General features: G+C 40.0%; 1 protein-coding gene across 5 annotated transcripts in view; it reads right to left on the bottom strand.

Annotated features, from left to right (window-relative positions):
• Positions 1 to 466: 466 nt before the first annotated feature.
• ATP13A4 (ATPase 13A4) overlaps positions 467 to 15,584 on the bottom strand; it is a 120,302-nt gene continuing 105,184 nt past the window's right edge. For all 5 annotated transcript variants that reach the window (XM_036445090.2, XM_036445085.2, XM_036445083.2 and 2 more), the window contains 5 exons: positions 15,108 to 15,279; positions 14,221 to 14,414; positions 13,056 to 13,144; positions 7,682 to 7,762; positions 467 to 1,636 (listed from right to left, as the gene is read on the bottom strand). In XM_036445090.2, coding sequence (XP_036300983.1) covers positions 1,424 to 1,636; positions 7,682 to 7,762; positions 13,056 to 13,144; positions 14,221 to 14,414; positions 15,108 to 15,279 — 749 coding nt within the window. In that variant the 3' untranslated portion in view covers positions 467 to 1,423. The remainder of the gene's footprint in view (positions 1,637 to 7,681; positions 7,763 to 13,055; positions 13,145 to 14,220; positions 14,415 to 15,107; positions 15,280 to 15,584) is intronic.

The following is a 15,584-nucleotide window of genomic DNA, read 5'->3' on the forward strand; positions in this document are numbered from 1 at the left end:
ACCCTGCCTACCTCATTCTCCTAGGACTTGATGTGCATAAAAAAATGTTGCTTTTGCTCAAAAATGGTATTTGTGGATTTTCTCCTAGAATTCAACATTGTTTGCTGAGCTAAGAGAAACCTGGGTGTTTTCTGTAATGAATAAATCAAGTATAACCAAGATGTAATAGTGATGAAATGGGAGAGATTTTTGCTTTCTGAAAACTGAAGCCTAAACCTAAGAAATATGTAGGCTGTGTAGACTTATATCGATGGTAACATGTTGTAGCACAAAAATAACAGAACAGGAATAAAAATCCTTTAGTCGGGCATGTGCAAGGAAGGTTATCAATACTCAAAAGTTCATAGGGTTAGAAAATTTAGAGATTAGTGGATAGTAGAAGGACCCTTTGATATGTGCAATGGTCCCTTTTTTCCCCAGGAATACAGGCTGGACCAACTACAAATTTGTGGGGCCCAGCACAAAATGAAAATGTAGCAACCTTTATTCAAAGAATTTTCAGATGACAACAGCAGGGCATTAAACCAAGAGTGTGCCCCACATGTCAAATCATAGGTCCTGTGTGACAGCACAGATCATATGCCCATGAAGCCAACCCTAAATACAGAAGACTGCTCCTCTGCCATCCCCATTAACGAGATGTGAGTGGTGGAAGAGACATGTGCCACTCTTGGAGTCAGGCAGCGAAGAGCCCTTGTTTGATTTCCATTCTCTTCCTTTCCTGTCACATCTTTGTATTGAGTGGATGGAGTCATCAGATTGGAGCAGTCACCTCTCTGAGGAGATCTCTTCTAAATAGTCATCTGAACCAAGAAAAAGAACTTCTTGTGTGCTAAGCCACTGAGATATGGGAGTTGTTTGTTACTGCAGCATCAGCTTAGGCTATCTTTACTAATACATGGAGAAGGCCAGAAGTAGAAAGAAATGTCTCACATTGGAAAAGTACTGCAAAGGAAAGGAAACTAGATAGTGAAGATTGTGTGATGGTTTCCACACGTTCGTTTCTCTAGCAGTGAAATAAGAACTCAGAACTGATCTTTAACATGCTATGATTCTATGACTATACATGGTGCTACTTTCCCTCAACTCATTTAAAATATATATTATCTAAGATGAAAGAGTACATCTTCTCCTTCAGCTTTCCAGTCTCTTGGCCCATTGCCATCCTTGGCCCAGTCTCCATTCACTGAACACGTCCAATACTTTCAGACGCCAAGAGGAAGGCACTCTCCTGGGGCAGTGTTCTGCTTTGCAGAAAGTATTTTATCAAGCAGACTTTAATTTGTCACCATGATCAAATAGGTATTTGATTCCAAAAATTCCTGCTGATATTGTAAGAGTCTCATTGCTTTAAAAATATTGCTGAAACTGGTCCCTTTTGTCATTGTTTCTATGTTTTCTCAACTTGAATATCCCATTGCCTTCAGAGTTCTTCCTCGTTGCTCTCAAACACCGGGTTGCTATAAGACACGTCCCTGCCACACTCTGGCAGGTCAGAGGGAGACATTTGGTCTAGTGGGGGCCACGTAGGGTCATTTGCCAAGGCCCGATGCCATATCCGATACTGGCTTTTTGATTGATAGCCAAAGTACCTTTTGATCATCATCCATAGGGCTCGGTTTTCAATAATGGCCTCCTGCAAAATAAAAGAGTTGCTCTTTACAATCAAAGGTCAAGTGCTTCCAGGTTATGTCCCCCATTGACTCTAGTAAGACACTATTGTGTTGGCTGCCAATGCCCAGCTTGACAAAGAACTTAAGGCCTAGACAAATAAATCCAAGGTGGTTTCACATGATAGGTGCTCCAACCTTTATACTTATAGAACTCCTCTGGGATAAGAGTAAAGCACATGTTTTCAAGAATCTGGAAACACAGTTTGAAGTAGTCTGCCTCAAGGATGAAATTCCTTCTGAATCTCATACAGAAATTAAATTTAATACCATAAGGTCAGGAAATATAGAGGTTATGGACAGTGCCAGGTTTCTTTGATATGTCCCACGGTTCCCCTAACATTTAAAATCATTCAAATGTCACAGTCCATTCCACACCACATCCATATTTGATTTGATATAAAATGGCATTTAAAATTACTCACCACCAGCTGAAATAGACCCTATAGGAAGATGTGCCACATGTATGGTGTGGCTTTGGTATGCACCTCGCTGCATAGTTAAGAACAGAGGTCAGTGAAATTGGAATGTGGGCCACAGCCTTGGAGTTAAACAGATCTAGATTTAATTCTAGCTCTGACACCTACTATGGACAAATTAATTACCCTATCAGAGACTCAGTGATTAGAAATAATAATTTCTTCCTCTTAGGTGTGTCATGAGGATTATATAACTTCCATTACAATGCAGGGCATGGCATGGCTCCTACCTCCCCTTTCTACCCTCTGAACTATTCATTTAACAGGCTGTGCACTCTGGCCCTGTTCACATATACCTCTAACCTTCACTTACAAATAATTACACCGTATTTTTAAGATTACCAGGTACCTCTCCGTAGAAATATTTTGGACCGTAATTTTATTTCATGAGTTAGACTTAGCCTCGAATAGAGTTCAAGATATAAGTTACAATACAGAGTGCATGGGAGGGTATTATCATTTTTATCATCTTTAGTCATGAAATTGAGGGTCCTTATGACTTTGGTTAAATTAAGCTTTTGAAACCAACCTCTAGAAATAATATCTCTCTTTCTGTGGGTCTATAGGCCTCAAAGACCTATCCTTCCCTTGGATAACAGCAACCACCATGGCAGCAGAAGACTGTTGCCTGGACCTGACTAATGATCACAAAGCCCAGACCTCTAAAGGTAACATCATGACCCAAGTTATGTTTTAGTTATTGAGCCCACAATGGAATCATCTCCTTGCTACTTTCCTTTGAGACCAAGCTGAGGGACACTGGAAAAGACTTCAGAGCTGTCCTCAAGCCTGAAGAAATAATTTATTACCCTTACCTTATCTCTGACCAATCAACTCCCAGCAGGACTGTGAACCCCTAGCTAGCCCACTGTGCCTTGTGATTTTACCCTATATGATCTGTAACCTACACATAGCAAGGGAGTTCAGGCTTTTGAGCATTAGCTTCCTGTTCTCCTGGGTAATGTCCTTCATCAATAAAGTAGACAATCTTTCTCCACTGCAATTCTCAGGGTCTAGTGTTTGGCTCTGCTAGAGCCTGTGAACGATCTCCTTCTGATCCCTAACAGTCACAAAGGTTGACCATCTTAGAAGTTATGAAAGAAACAAAGCAAAAAAATATGAGGAGCCAAGCTGCCCCACAGAATTAGAACTGGTTTTGGTGTCTATCACAGGTATCTTTGTTGAACTGAAAGAGTGAATTCTGTAGTATTCTATAGGAAACTTTGCCAGGATAGTAGTTTTCCTAAAATCCACCCACTGCCCATGGAAATAATAGAAAACAACTAGTGTGAACCTTCCTATAAAAACTGATCATTCGCTAGCAGGCTAAAAAACACATAGCATTTCATCAACCTTGCAAACCTCAGGGCTCACCTAGCCAGACCTGTTATTCTACTTTCCTACAGCAAGGCTTTTGTCCTCCTTAATTTAACAAGAAAGTAGTAGTTCTCCTTGGAGCTGGGATAAGGCAGGATCACTATCCAATTAGTGGTCTTAAAATCTAACTTACCTTCTGGAAATCTTAGCAGGCTTTAAACAAAACAATGAAGCAAATACACACACACACACACACACACACACACACACACACACAGCCTTTAGTGATCTACAACGTGCCTTGAGATTTTTCACATTTCTGGATGTATGATGGCCAATATCACTCTGCTACTCTGGAAAATAAAACTGAAGGCCTGAGAGAGAATCTGTCCTGTCACTCTACATTGTAAATTAAATTCAGAACTAGAAACAAAAGAAATGCCTTGATAAGATGCCTTTCTTAAAACAAACAAAAAAACTAAAAAAATCCTCATGAGCTCTCAAATAATTCATATATATATATATATATACATATATATATATACACACAAACACCTATATATAGGTGTCATAGAGTAGTCTCAAATGGCTGTTCGGCCATTTGGTTGATTTGCATATTAGGATTTTATTATATACATAGAAACACCTCTATGCAGAACAGCTGAACGACCATCCGGACGACCACTCTATGACACCACCTGACACCAGGCCAGCCAACATAGGTGTGATGTGGTTGGTCAGGGCCTCAGCCATCGCCCCCTGATTGTCCTGCAGAGAAAGGACCAGGCCACTGACCTGCAAGCTGCAGTAGGTTGGTGGGGCCTCCTTCTGTGGGGGGGTATCCATTCTGGGGCTCCCAGACTGTGAGAGGGCACAGGCTGGGCTGAGGAACCCCTCCCCCCTCAGTGCACCAATTTGTGCACTGGGCCTCTAACAAATAATAAAAAGGGGGAGGGATTAAAGCTATAAATATTAGCTCCTCTGTGTCTCAGCTAATGGTTAGATCATACAAATTGGCAAAATAAAGGTAAGGTCTTGTTCAAATCTGTTTGTTTGTTGGGAAGCTCTAAGATTAAGGTTAGGGTTAGATCTCTCAGCAGACCAGACAACACTCAGGACTCTGCAAAAGGAAGCCAGCCATATCCCATACTTGTAGCTCAATACCTCTCTGGATCATCTCTACCATAGCCTGGCAAGCCAGTATGGAGTTATCACAGCCCATCCTAAGAATCCTTATTATCTTGTGTCAGATGCACCTAAATGAAACCTGAGGAAAACATCTTGCTGCATCCATAATAATGTGGGGCCTTTACCTACTCTGCTAGGCTCACCTCATGAGTCAAGAATTCACCAAAAACGGAAACAGAAGTCCTAAGAGATAATCTGTCCTGTCACTCTACAGCAAGCATGTCAAACTCACAGCCGTGGGCCAAATGCCTCAATTATTTAGCCTGTGTTAACCTTTGAGTTGGACATGCTTGCTCTACAAAGACTCAAATGGCTTGGGTTTATATCCTGCACTGACAGCAGAGAATCTGTAACTTCATGGAGGAGACCTGGGTCCTGGAACCCTGCTATGCTATTTCTCAGTGAAGGAGCTGCTGGGAACACACACTAGACACCCACAAGTGTCAATTTCTCACTCAACATGAGAAGCAACAGAGAAACCTTATCTTCCACGAGTATTAAATCTTCCTCTCCATCAGCTGGCATCATGCCCTAGGATATGGCACATGGTCATCAAATGCTTGTGAAAAGAGTGAATGAAGACACGAATGCCTGAATGATTGGTAGACACAAAGTAAGAAATGATAAGTACCACATGATTAATCGAATAATCTTAGCTTATGTCTACCAAGATTACTTATTATATGCTTTTCACTGTTCACATTTCATGCTCACAGTAACCCTTGAGGTAAGGAAAACATAAAATAGTTTCCTCACTATTTTATAGGTGAGGAAACAGAGATACAGAGAGTGGAGTAGCAAGGTACTTCCCGAAGTCAGGGAGCAAGAATGGGTGACGCCAGGATTTAAACACAGGACACTACCCCCAGCTTAAGCTCCTAACGGCAACTATGCTGACTGTGGAATGGCTTCCTGCAAGGGGATTGCAGCAAACTGTGTTGCTCTGTTATCCCTACATCTCATCCCTCCCAACTGTTCCCTGCTTGCCTAAAAGGAAAAACAAACACATAAGCAGTCTAAGCTAATCTGTCTATCGTTTTGGTACAAACCCACTTTCCCAGAATTCTTTTCTACTCAGGATGCCAAGGAGACACAGTTATAACCAATGAGCATAAGTAAAAGCCTGCAGATGGACTGTAAGATTTTTTTTTTGTTCACTGATAATAGATTCATACTCGAAGGAAAAAAGCTTGCTGGTGCCTACCTTCTTTTTTCTCCTACACTGAAAACAGATGCAATGCCCAGCTGTGCAGAAGCTGTCTGGGCGCCATAAGCAACAAGCACAAACATGGAAGACCAAGATCTAAGGCTGGTGGGACAGAAGGTAAAAGAAGGTAGCTTCCTCATGATGCCCAGTCACTAAATCAGCCCCGAAGTCACTTACTTCCAGTCTTTTTAAATGAGTCAATACGCATCTCTATTGTTTAAACCACTGCTAGTTGACTTTTGTTCCTTGCCTAACTGAGCTAGGCATCCAGAAAAATTCACAAAGAACATAGTCCTGCAGCTGTGCCACTGAGGTTAGATGAGCATTTTTTTTAAAGTATATATATTTTTTATTGTTGATAGTATTATCAGCATAGCATTTCAACACACAGAAGTATAAAAGAGGTAATAGACAGAGGAAATAATGTGATTGTGGACAGAGACAAGGTGCATATTCCTTTAAAGGGCAAGGACTATCTTCCGCAATTCAGTATGAGGACACCCTGATGATGCTCTTCCATTAACTTGGTGGATTTGGAAACCATATGCTATAGCACAGTGCTTCTCAGTGGGTGGTCCCTGAACTAGCAGCACCAGAATCACCAGGAAACTTGGGGAATGAAAGTGTGGCCCTGCTCCAGATGTACTGAGTCATGAAAGTTGGGGGCAGGGTGGACAGTCTGTGTTTTAATGTCCTTCAGGTGATTCTTGTGTCCAATCAACTTGAGAAACCCTCAAACTTGAGCATAGAGAGAAGCTCCAGTACCCTATTCTTTGTCTTATTCTACCACCCATTCCTGTGCAATCGTTACCCTGTTCAGTAAGGAAGGTTTGTTGAAGTCCTGCCTACAAAATCCTGTGGGCAGGATTTAGTGCCCTGTGGGCAGGATTTAGTCAGGTGATAGTGCCCCCATGAATTCCCCCCTCACTAGAACAAGCCTGCCTTTGTAATGAGGGCGAGAATGGGGACAGATGGGGTCCTGCAGCTCACCTCTCCTTTGACATGCCTTTCGGGGGACACCCCTCCTGACTAACAGTAAGTTATGAAGAACGGAGATTATGTCCAACAGTACTGAAGTAGGACAGAGAGAACCACATAGCAGAGATGAGGGAAGTACAAGTTCATTATACTGAGGAAGTGGGAGCTGAAGAATAAAGGCTAGCAAAAGCTCACTAGGAATCTCATTTTCCATCTGTACAGTAAAAATGATACAAGTTCTTAAGTAAAAGAAGCCAGATACAAAAGGCCACATATTGTATGATTCCTTTATATGAAATGTCCAGAATAGGTAAATCCATAGAGATAGAAAATAAATTAGTGGTTGCTAGGGGCTGAAGGAGGAAGAAGGGGAGGTGTAGAGGGACTGCTAATGGGACAGGATCTTTTGGGGGGTGATGAGAATGTTCCAGAATTAGATAGTGGTGGCGGTTGCACAACTCAATAAAAAATACTAAAAAATCACTAAATTGTACACTTTTAAAAGGTAAATTTTATAGTGTGTGAATCACATCTCAATTTTAAAAAATTATCTGAGTTGAGCCTTTCTTTTGTCAATTTTAGAAATGAACAGACCTTAGCGATCACAGTTCTAGTCTCCCAGACCCACTTTACAGGTGGGAACAGAAGCATCTTGTTTTGAGCTCATTAGAGGAAAGCACTGTTGCTCATGTTACCAAGAAATGAAGCCCCTTGCACTGCTGAGCCTTGTCAGCTAAAGATGTTCCTTTTTCAGGCTCCCCTAAAATGTCACACACACACACACACACACACACACACACACACACACACACACCAGAGATGAGCAGCCTGAGGGCACTTACCTCCACAAAAAGGGATACAATGAAATTGCAGCTGAGCATAATGACAATGCAGCCCCTCCACAGGACAGGAGTGCAGAGCAACTGGCAGGAGACAAAGCACAGTTAGTCTGGAGACAAATATTTGCTGGAAAATATCCACGTGTTCACAGTGTACACTTTCATATTTTATAAATCACATATGCAATAGACACACACGTGTGTACATGTTATACTCATGTGTAACAAATATGTTTTATGTGTGTAAGTATTTATTGGCATGTATGCACAGAAAACACTGTGGAAAAATTATACCCAATGATGCCAGTGACTTTGGAACTATGATAGCTACTTTTTAAAAAAAATTTCCTTTCTTTCTTCTTTTTTCTCTGTAATTTCTAAATTTCCTAAAATAAGTCTGGTCACCTTACAACAAAAAAATAATAGTAAAAGTATTTTTTGTTTGCTTGTGTTGTTTGTTTCCATGAGGGAATGCAGGGATGTGACTCTACTCCCAAGAGGCTCTGAGGGCACACATGCCACTACCTGTCTCTTCCCCAACTTCCTCTCTATCTTCCCTAGCCCCTCCCCAGGCTCAAGATAGATATGTTATAGATGTACAGTAAATGGGTGAATGAATAAACAAGAGAAACAGCCAAGTGCACTTTACCTGGCACTGCCTCTTATATTGTCTTTACACTGGTGGGAGTAAATACTGCTACAGCTTTATTGAGGGACATGCTATTAAAATTTAAAGTCCAAATTCATTTCTAGGAATTTACCCTAGAGATGTACTTGTACTTGGTTGGAATGATATATGTATAAGGTTATTTTATTGCAGCTTTGTTTGCAATACTAAAATTTTTTGAAATCTAAATGTTGATCAATAGGGACTGCACATACATTATGGTATGAAGATTATATATATATATATATATATATATATATATATAATGAAATACTACATTAGTATAAAAACAATGAGGAAATTTTATGTACTGACATGGGATCAATTAGCAAAATAGACTGTTACACAAAAGAACAAAGTGCAGGACTGTTGATGTGATTGTGGCAGCCAGGACCAGGCTCCACTCTGATCTGCTGCCCAGAGCATAAGTAACAGGTGCCCCATCTGATATCAGGTCTAGTAATAATTAATGTCATTTTTTAACATTCGTTTAAAATCTTGCTTGGCGTTGACTTGTATTGACATAACCTTCAAACACGCGGTATCTACAGAACGTGTGAAGTGCAGTTAACAAGTTTTGCTTGAAAAGTTTGTGTTTGGTTTGGTTTTTGTTGCAAAACTAGGGCTAAGAAGATGGCGGATGAAGAGCATATTCGGCACTGCATGCTTTACGAGTTCCAATTAGGAAGAAAAGCAAGTGAGGCTGCAAAAAACATTTGTAGTGCTCTTGGTCAAGATGCAGTTAGCGCCAGAAAATGCCAGCGTTGGTTTGAGAAATTTCGCGAGGGAAATTTTTCGTTAGATGACAAGAGTGGTCTAGGCCGTGTGTCCAATTTTGATCAAGAAGCTCTTCAAGCTCTTTTGGTGCAAAATCCTCAAATTACCCAACAAGAGCTTGCGACAACTTTAAATTGTTCACAAAAAACAATTTCCAATCAATTGCGTGCACTTGGCAAAGTCCAAAAGTTTGGAAAATGGGTTCCTCATGAGTTGTCCGACAACAACCATAATCAAAGAGTCACAATTTGCTGTTCGCTCCTCTCTCGTCAAAACCGTTTGCTGTTTTTAGAGCAAATTGTTACCGGAGATGAAGAATGGGTGCTGAATGTTAATTTGAAAAGGCGGCCTCAATGGTTGGACAAAAATGAGGCTCCGCAGCCCACGCCAAAACCTGACTTGCATGAGAAAAAAGTGATGTTGTGTGTTTGGTGGAATTTTAAAGGAATTCTTCATTATGAACTTTTACCATCTAACCAAACCATTACAAGTGCAGTGTATAGTGCCCAATTGGAAAGGTTAGCCCAAGCTTTAAGAGAAAAAGAACCCGCCTACGCTGATTAATCGGAAGGGCGTAATTCTTCACCACGATAACGCACGACCGCATACTGCAAGAATCACTGCTGAAAAACTGCGCAGGTTGGAATGGGAAGTTCTCCCTCAACCTGCATATTCTCCTGATATTGCCCCTTCCGATTACCATTTGTTTCGTTCTTTGCAAAACTTTCTTCTTGGAAAAAAATTTAATAATGAAGAATGCCTCAAAAATGCATCGACCGAATTTTTTGCATCAAAATCACAAGAATTTTACAACAGAGGGATTAAAATGCTTCCTGAGTGTTGGGCACAAGTAGTAGAAAACAACGGCAACTATCAATATATTGTTGATTAAATTTTGTTGTATTGTTTAAATAAATTCGATTTAAAAAAGTATTAGAAAACGACATTAATTATTACTAGGCCTAATATTGTAGATGCAGAATTCATTCACCCTGAGGCTACACTTCCATGGGCTGCTCATGGCTAATAAAACTGGGGATTCCAATCTCATTCATTCTGTGAGATACTATATACCTCTGATGAACAACTTTGGCTCAACTTTTTTATACCTGTGCTATAGTCCGAAACTATTCACCTTCCCTACCTTCCTTCCCTCTCTCCTGCACAGAGGTCAGACCACGTAGTGTAGTACCCTCTGTACCTCCTCCAGCTTCCTAAGGTTTTTTTTGTTTTTTGTTTTTTTTTCCTATAGGCAATCCCTCCAGTAACTTTCTTACACATCTCATCTTACCTTGACATCTCCATTTCAGAAGACCTGGACAAATGTAATAGTTTGCTACTATTTGTGTAACAATGTGGCAGAATATACATATAAGACACATACACATTCATATATTGTGAATATATCCCAAACTATTACAAAATTATGTAAAATAAACTGGTGCCATCAGTTGCCTCCAGAAAGGGGAACTGGTAGCTGGGGAACAAAAAAAGAAGGAAAGCCAAGACTGGTTTGGCTCAATGGATAGAGCGTTGGCTTGGGGACTGAAGGGTCCCGGGTTCTATTCCAGTCAAGGGCATGTACCTTGGTTGCGGGTGTATCCCCAGTAGGAGATGTGAAAGAGGAAGCTGATCAATGACTCTCTCTCATCGATGTTTCTAACTCTATCTCTCTCCCTTCCTCTCTGTACAAAATCAATAAAATATATATTTTTTTAAAAAGAAGGGAAATATTTTTCCCTATATAACTTTCACTTTTGAATTTTAAACCACGTGAATATATCCTCTGCTGTTGTTTTTGTAAAAAAAAAATACATTTTTAAATGAGCAATAACTAGTTTGCAAAAAGCTCACAATTCCATTTGAAATAAAATAAATTTCATAAATCAGACGGTGCATGAAATTCATGCATGGGTGGTTGGGGGGTCCCCTCAGCCCAGCCTGCACCCTCTCCAATCTGGGATTCCTCAGGGGATATCTGACTGCCAGTATAGGTCCAATCCCAGGGATCTGCTGCTGAGAGGCAGTCAGATATCCCTCTCAAAATCCGGGACTGCTAACTCCTAACTTCTCACCTGCCTGCCAACCTGATCACCACTAATTGCCTCTGCCTGCTAACCAGATCACCCCTAACTGCCCCCCTGCTGGCTTGGTCATCCCTAACTGCCCCCCTGCCAACCTGATTGCCCCTTACTGTCCCCCCTCTGCTGGCCTGGTTGCTGCCAACTTCCTCAGTCTGCCAGCCTGGTCACCGATGCAGTCTGCTATTTGGTTATTACTGTTACTGTGATGGCATCTTGGACAATTTGCATATTCCTCTATTATTACAATAGTATAGATGCATTTTCAAAGATGGAAGGATAAAGTAACAATATTATAATTTTCCCTGCCTGCATATTCACATTTCTAAAATATACTCACAATTTAATGCACTAATAAGAAAATGACTACTTTTAGAATAAGCAATAATTCCTTGCAGAATTCTTTGCCATCATGCTATCAGTGACTTCACACATGTTCCCTTCCAACCAAATATGTTCCTTATTTTATTATGCTAGGGGACTGAGCCTCCCAGTTAGAGTGTTCACTATTAAAGAGTGTGACTAAGCCCAACATGACAAAACTTCACTTCTGCAGGGATACAGAATTTTAACCCACTTGGAAGATTAAAGGACAAAGACTATCTTCATAATTACTTAATGTAACTTATGAAGACACTTAGCAGTGGCAGTTCCATTGTTCACCACAGTACTCTATAATAATAAAAGGTAATATTCTAATTAGACCAGACATCATTCTGGATGTCATTCCAAAGGTCCTTCCAGATGAAGCCAGGACCAGAAGGAAGCTCAGGTCCCAGGTGCTTGTGGGCAGCTGGAGGGAAGCAAGCTGGGGTCCTAGGTGCCAGAAGGAAGCTGGTGCTAGCAGCCAGAGGAAGGAAGATCTACTGTTTCATGAATTTTGTGCATCAGGCCTCTAGTGCAATTATAAAAATGAAAACTGAATATGTTACTAGTTTATGTTATGCTTGGTTTCTGAAAGTACTATTGGTTTGGAATACACTATGTGCTCCAAGTGCTTGTCTACATTTAGGAAACTGACATATAACCATCCACCAGTCATTTGTTGCCATTTTGTACCCATTTGTTATGCAAGGCACTGTCTATACAAGAACAAATCAGATAGGATCTTGGCCCTTGTGAAACGTTTTTGAGTCAGAGAGGAAGGGAAACAAGTCTGCAAAGCACTAAGTAGGAGGGTGGGGGGCGGGGTGGGGGAGGAGATCCACTTTCTTTGATCTTCTCTTCTACTTTCTATTTAGTGGTTTAAATGACATTTAGTAATGCTTAACTTCTATTTGAAATGTAGGATTGGTTAGAAGAATCAAAATATTATATATTATTTTCCCTTACTTGAACTTATAAAATTTCTCTTATAATGTTTCAAAGTTGAAACAAAACTCTAAGAGAGTTCATGAGATCTCTCACCTCTAAAATGCCTGGCTTTTTTAAATGTAAGTTTTGCTGACATTAAGTATGAATATCAGAAAAATACATTTCTAAAGAGGTTAAAAAAAAGGTGTAAATACATATTTAAGAATTAACTGAAAAAGGGAATTCTGTTTTAAACAGCTTCAAGACAGAAGCATTTGGGGGGAAATTCTCTCATATTTGAAAAAAAAAATGTATAAATAGATTTTCCAATCTTAAAGGGGATCCTTTAAAAGAAAAATGTTCCATGCTTTTGAAATACTTGAAATCAAGACTAGATCAGCTTAATTTAAAAATGTGAATAAATTTGGCATTTAAAAAAAACTGTCCTAAAAGAACAATTGGTGTCCAAGAATCCATGTCAATTGCAGTTATGGCCTGATTTTTGAATTCAGGGTATTAATTTACTGTAAACATCACCATATCAAGAGATAAGACTTACATCCAAACGCCTATATAAATCTGGAATATCAGCAAATAGGAGGAATAGACACACAGCCAGCTGTACAATCAGCACAAGGACAAATATATCTGAGGAAATAAAAACACAAGCTATCATTTAGAGAAATCAGAATATAGAGTGTCACATCTATTGAAAGACATATTCTAGATTAATGCTGATTAAATTTACTTGATTTCCACATCCAAACACAGCATAATAAATGGAAAGTACTCATTTCTATGCAACGGGTCTCACCTCTAAAATGCCTATGCATGTCCTTGAGGCAAGTGGAAATAGAGGGTAACATTGACAAAGCACACTTAGATTATTACAAGAAGTTATTTTTATTATTACAAAATAAATGCCGTGAAGGCATTCAAGTATCTGAGTGTCTTTAATGCAAATCACCCACCTCAAATCTTCTTCTGGGGGAAAAGGATGGCTGTAAATAAACATGATTAAATTGCAGTCATGTAGAGGTCACTATTCTATTGCTTTGTCGTCCCAAGAAGGGCCACATAATTTTTTCTGAACAAACTTTTATGAGGATATTGACATTTCAACTTGTGCTTCTAAATTTTTCTTGATTAGAGGGGGGCAGTGATGGTGTCCAAATAAATATCCTAAAAGCAGGTCAGATATTTCTAACATACACTCTGCTCCCAGCCCAGAATGGAAGGAAGTAGGAGATGCTATGGCCAAGAGCCTCCACAACTGTCTGTAGTCAGGTTCCTCCAGGCTAAACCCACTCCCAGCCTGCCAAACACACAATGCCAACCTGCCCATTGTCTTCAAGGCAGGAGACATGTTCCAACTGAGCTCTGTGGGTCCCCCCCCCCCCCCATCTCCTCCAGGATGAATTCTGACAAGCATAGAAATAAATGAGTCTTTCCAACTTGGAGTGATTCCATGAAAAGACACCTAAAAACAAACTTCTGGTGAAGGTAAGAGGTGGATAAAGAAGTCTTAGCATTTCATGCAGCTTTGAGGGAGGGAACAAAAGACCACAAAATAAGGCTGCACTATGTGTTTTACAGAAATCTAGAGTGGAAATCAGGATTCCCTGAATAAGTGTCAACTCTGTAGCACCTCCCTGAATGACCCAGGCATGTGTGTCTTCCTCTCTGATGACCTCTCACCTCTGACCCTGTACGAGTCTACTCACAGTTTTTATAGGTGGGCTGCCTAAATGGTTTTCCTTTAGAGAAGATAAGAGCCACAATGATGCAGTTGATTGTTCCCAAGAACCATATAGTTGTATTCTCAAAACTTCTGAAGTCATCATTACTTCCAGCATTTTCTGGAGCAGTTGGTGGCATGGTTATATTTGAAATGCTTTTATTGTACACAGTGCAGGCACTAAAAAGGAAACCAAAGAAGCCAATGAAGTAAGATGACAGATACCTATGGAGAATACATGAAAGACTCCGTGACCTCAGTGTTTCTATAATTGTCAGCACTTTGGGAAAGAATATACTGAAAAATAAGGCGAAAAAAAACAGCACAGATAAAGCTATATTTAGGATAGGTAGATAAATGATAGATTAGATAAATAAATCCAAGTTATTTATTTTTTTAAAAAAATGAGCACCAATCATGTATATTAATGCTATGTGGGAGAGAGAGAGCAGAGGAAGTCATGAATCTTTCCCCTGGCTGGTTAATATCTCTAAACATTTATAAGTAGAGTGACCACCTAATTTATCATTCAACAGGAACAGATTTGAGTGTGGAGGGAAAAAAAGATATTAATAATGTCACTGGCTATCAGGATTAAACTGGAGATATCCAAGCAACATATAATGCATGGTCAGCCTTGATAGAAAAGATGGTCAGAGAGGATTATCTAAGATAGACAAAGATGAGTGCCAATGAATGTTACTATCAAGTTTTATCACAGAGAAATGAAGGTCACTGGAAAAGTACACAAGGGACTAAAGGAAGCCAAATCCTTTGGCAGAATGAAGACTCAGTTGCCTCCTGCTGTATGGGCCAAGTGATGGTTGATAGAAATTAGAGAGTGGGAAGCTGGCATCAAGTCTGTGATCCTACCTGTGCGTCTCCTTGTTGTACCAAGGCTGCCTCTGAACCAGAATGAAGCCCACAATCTGCATGGCCAGGCTGAGAAGAATGTTGAAAATCACAGAGAGCAGCAAAGGTGGGGAGATCAGCTGTCCCACAGGTCTGAAAGGCACTAGCTTGGGGTAGGCACCATTCAAATTCACTGTAAAATAAATTCAAGTTTAAAATAAATTCAAGTTTTATATGTATGAGTGCAGGAAAATGTTATATTCTTATGTAGAAAAATGGTGTAACTTCTTGGTCCCACATATCTGAGAAAATTGACAAATCAAAGTACATCACTAGCTGAATGAGCAACACAATAGTAGATTCAAACTGAAGTCATATGAGAAATAAGGCAGCAGACATAGAACAACCACAAGATGCCCTTTCTGTGACTATTAAATGGGCAAAGACTATTACATTATAGGTGAGGGTGTATTAAAATGCACACTTTTCTTACACTGA

Source organism: Pipistrellus kuhlii, unplaced genomic scaffold (assembly GCF_014108245.1).
Source record: "Pipistrellus kuhlii isolate mPipKuh1 unplaced genomic scaffold, mPipKuh1.p scaffold_m20_p_2, whole genome shotgun sequence".
Taxonomy (NCBI): domain Eukaryota; kingdom Metazoa; phylum Chordata; class Mammalia; order Chiroptera; family Vespertilionidae; genus Pipistrellus; species Pipistrellus kuhlii.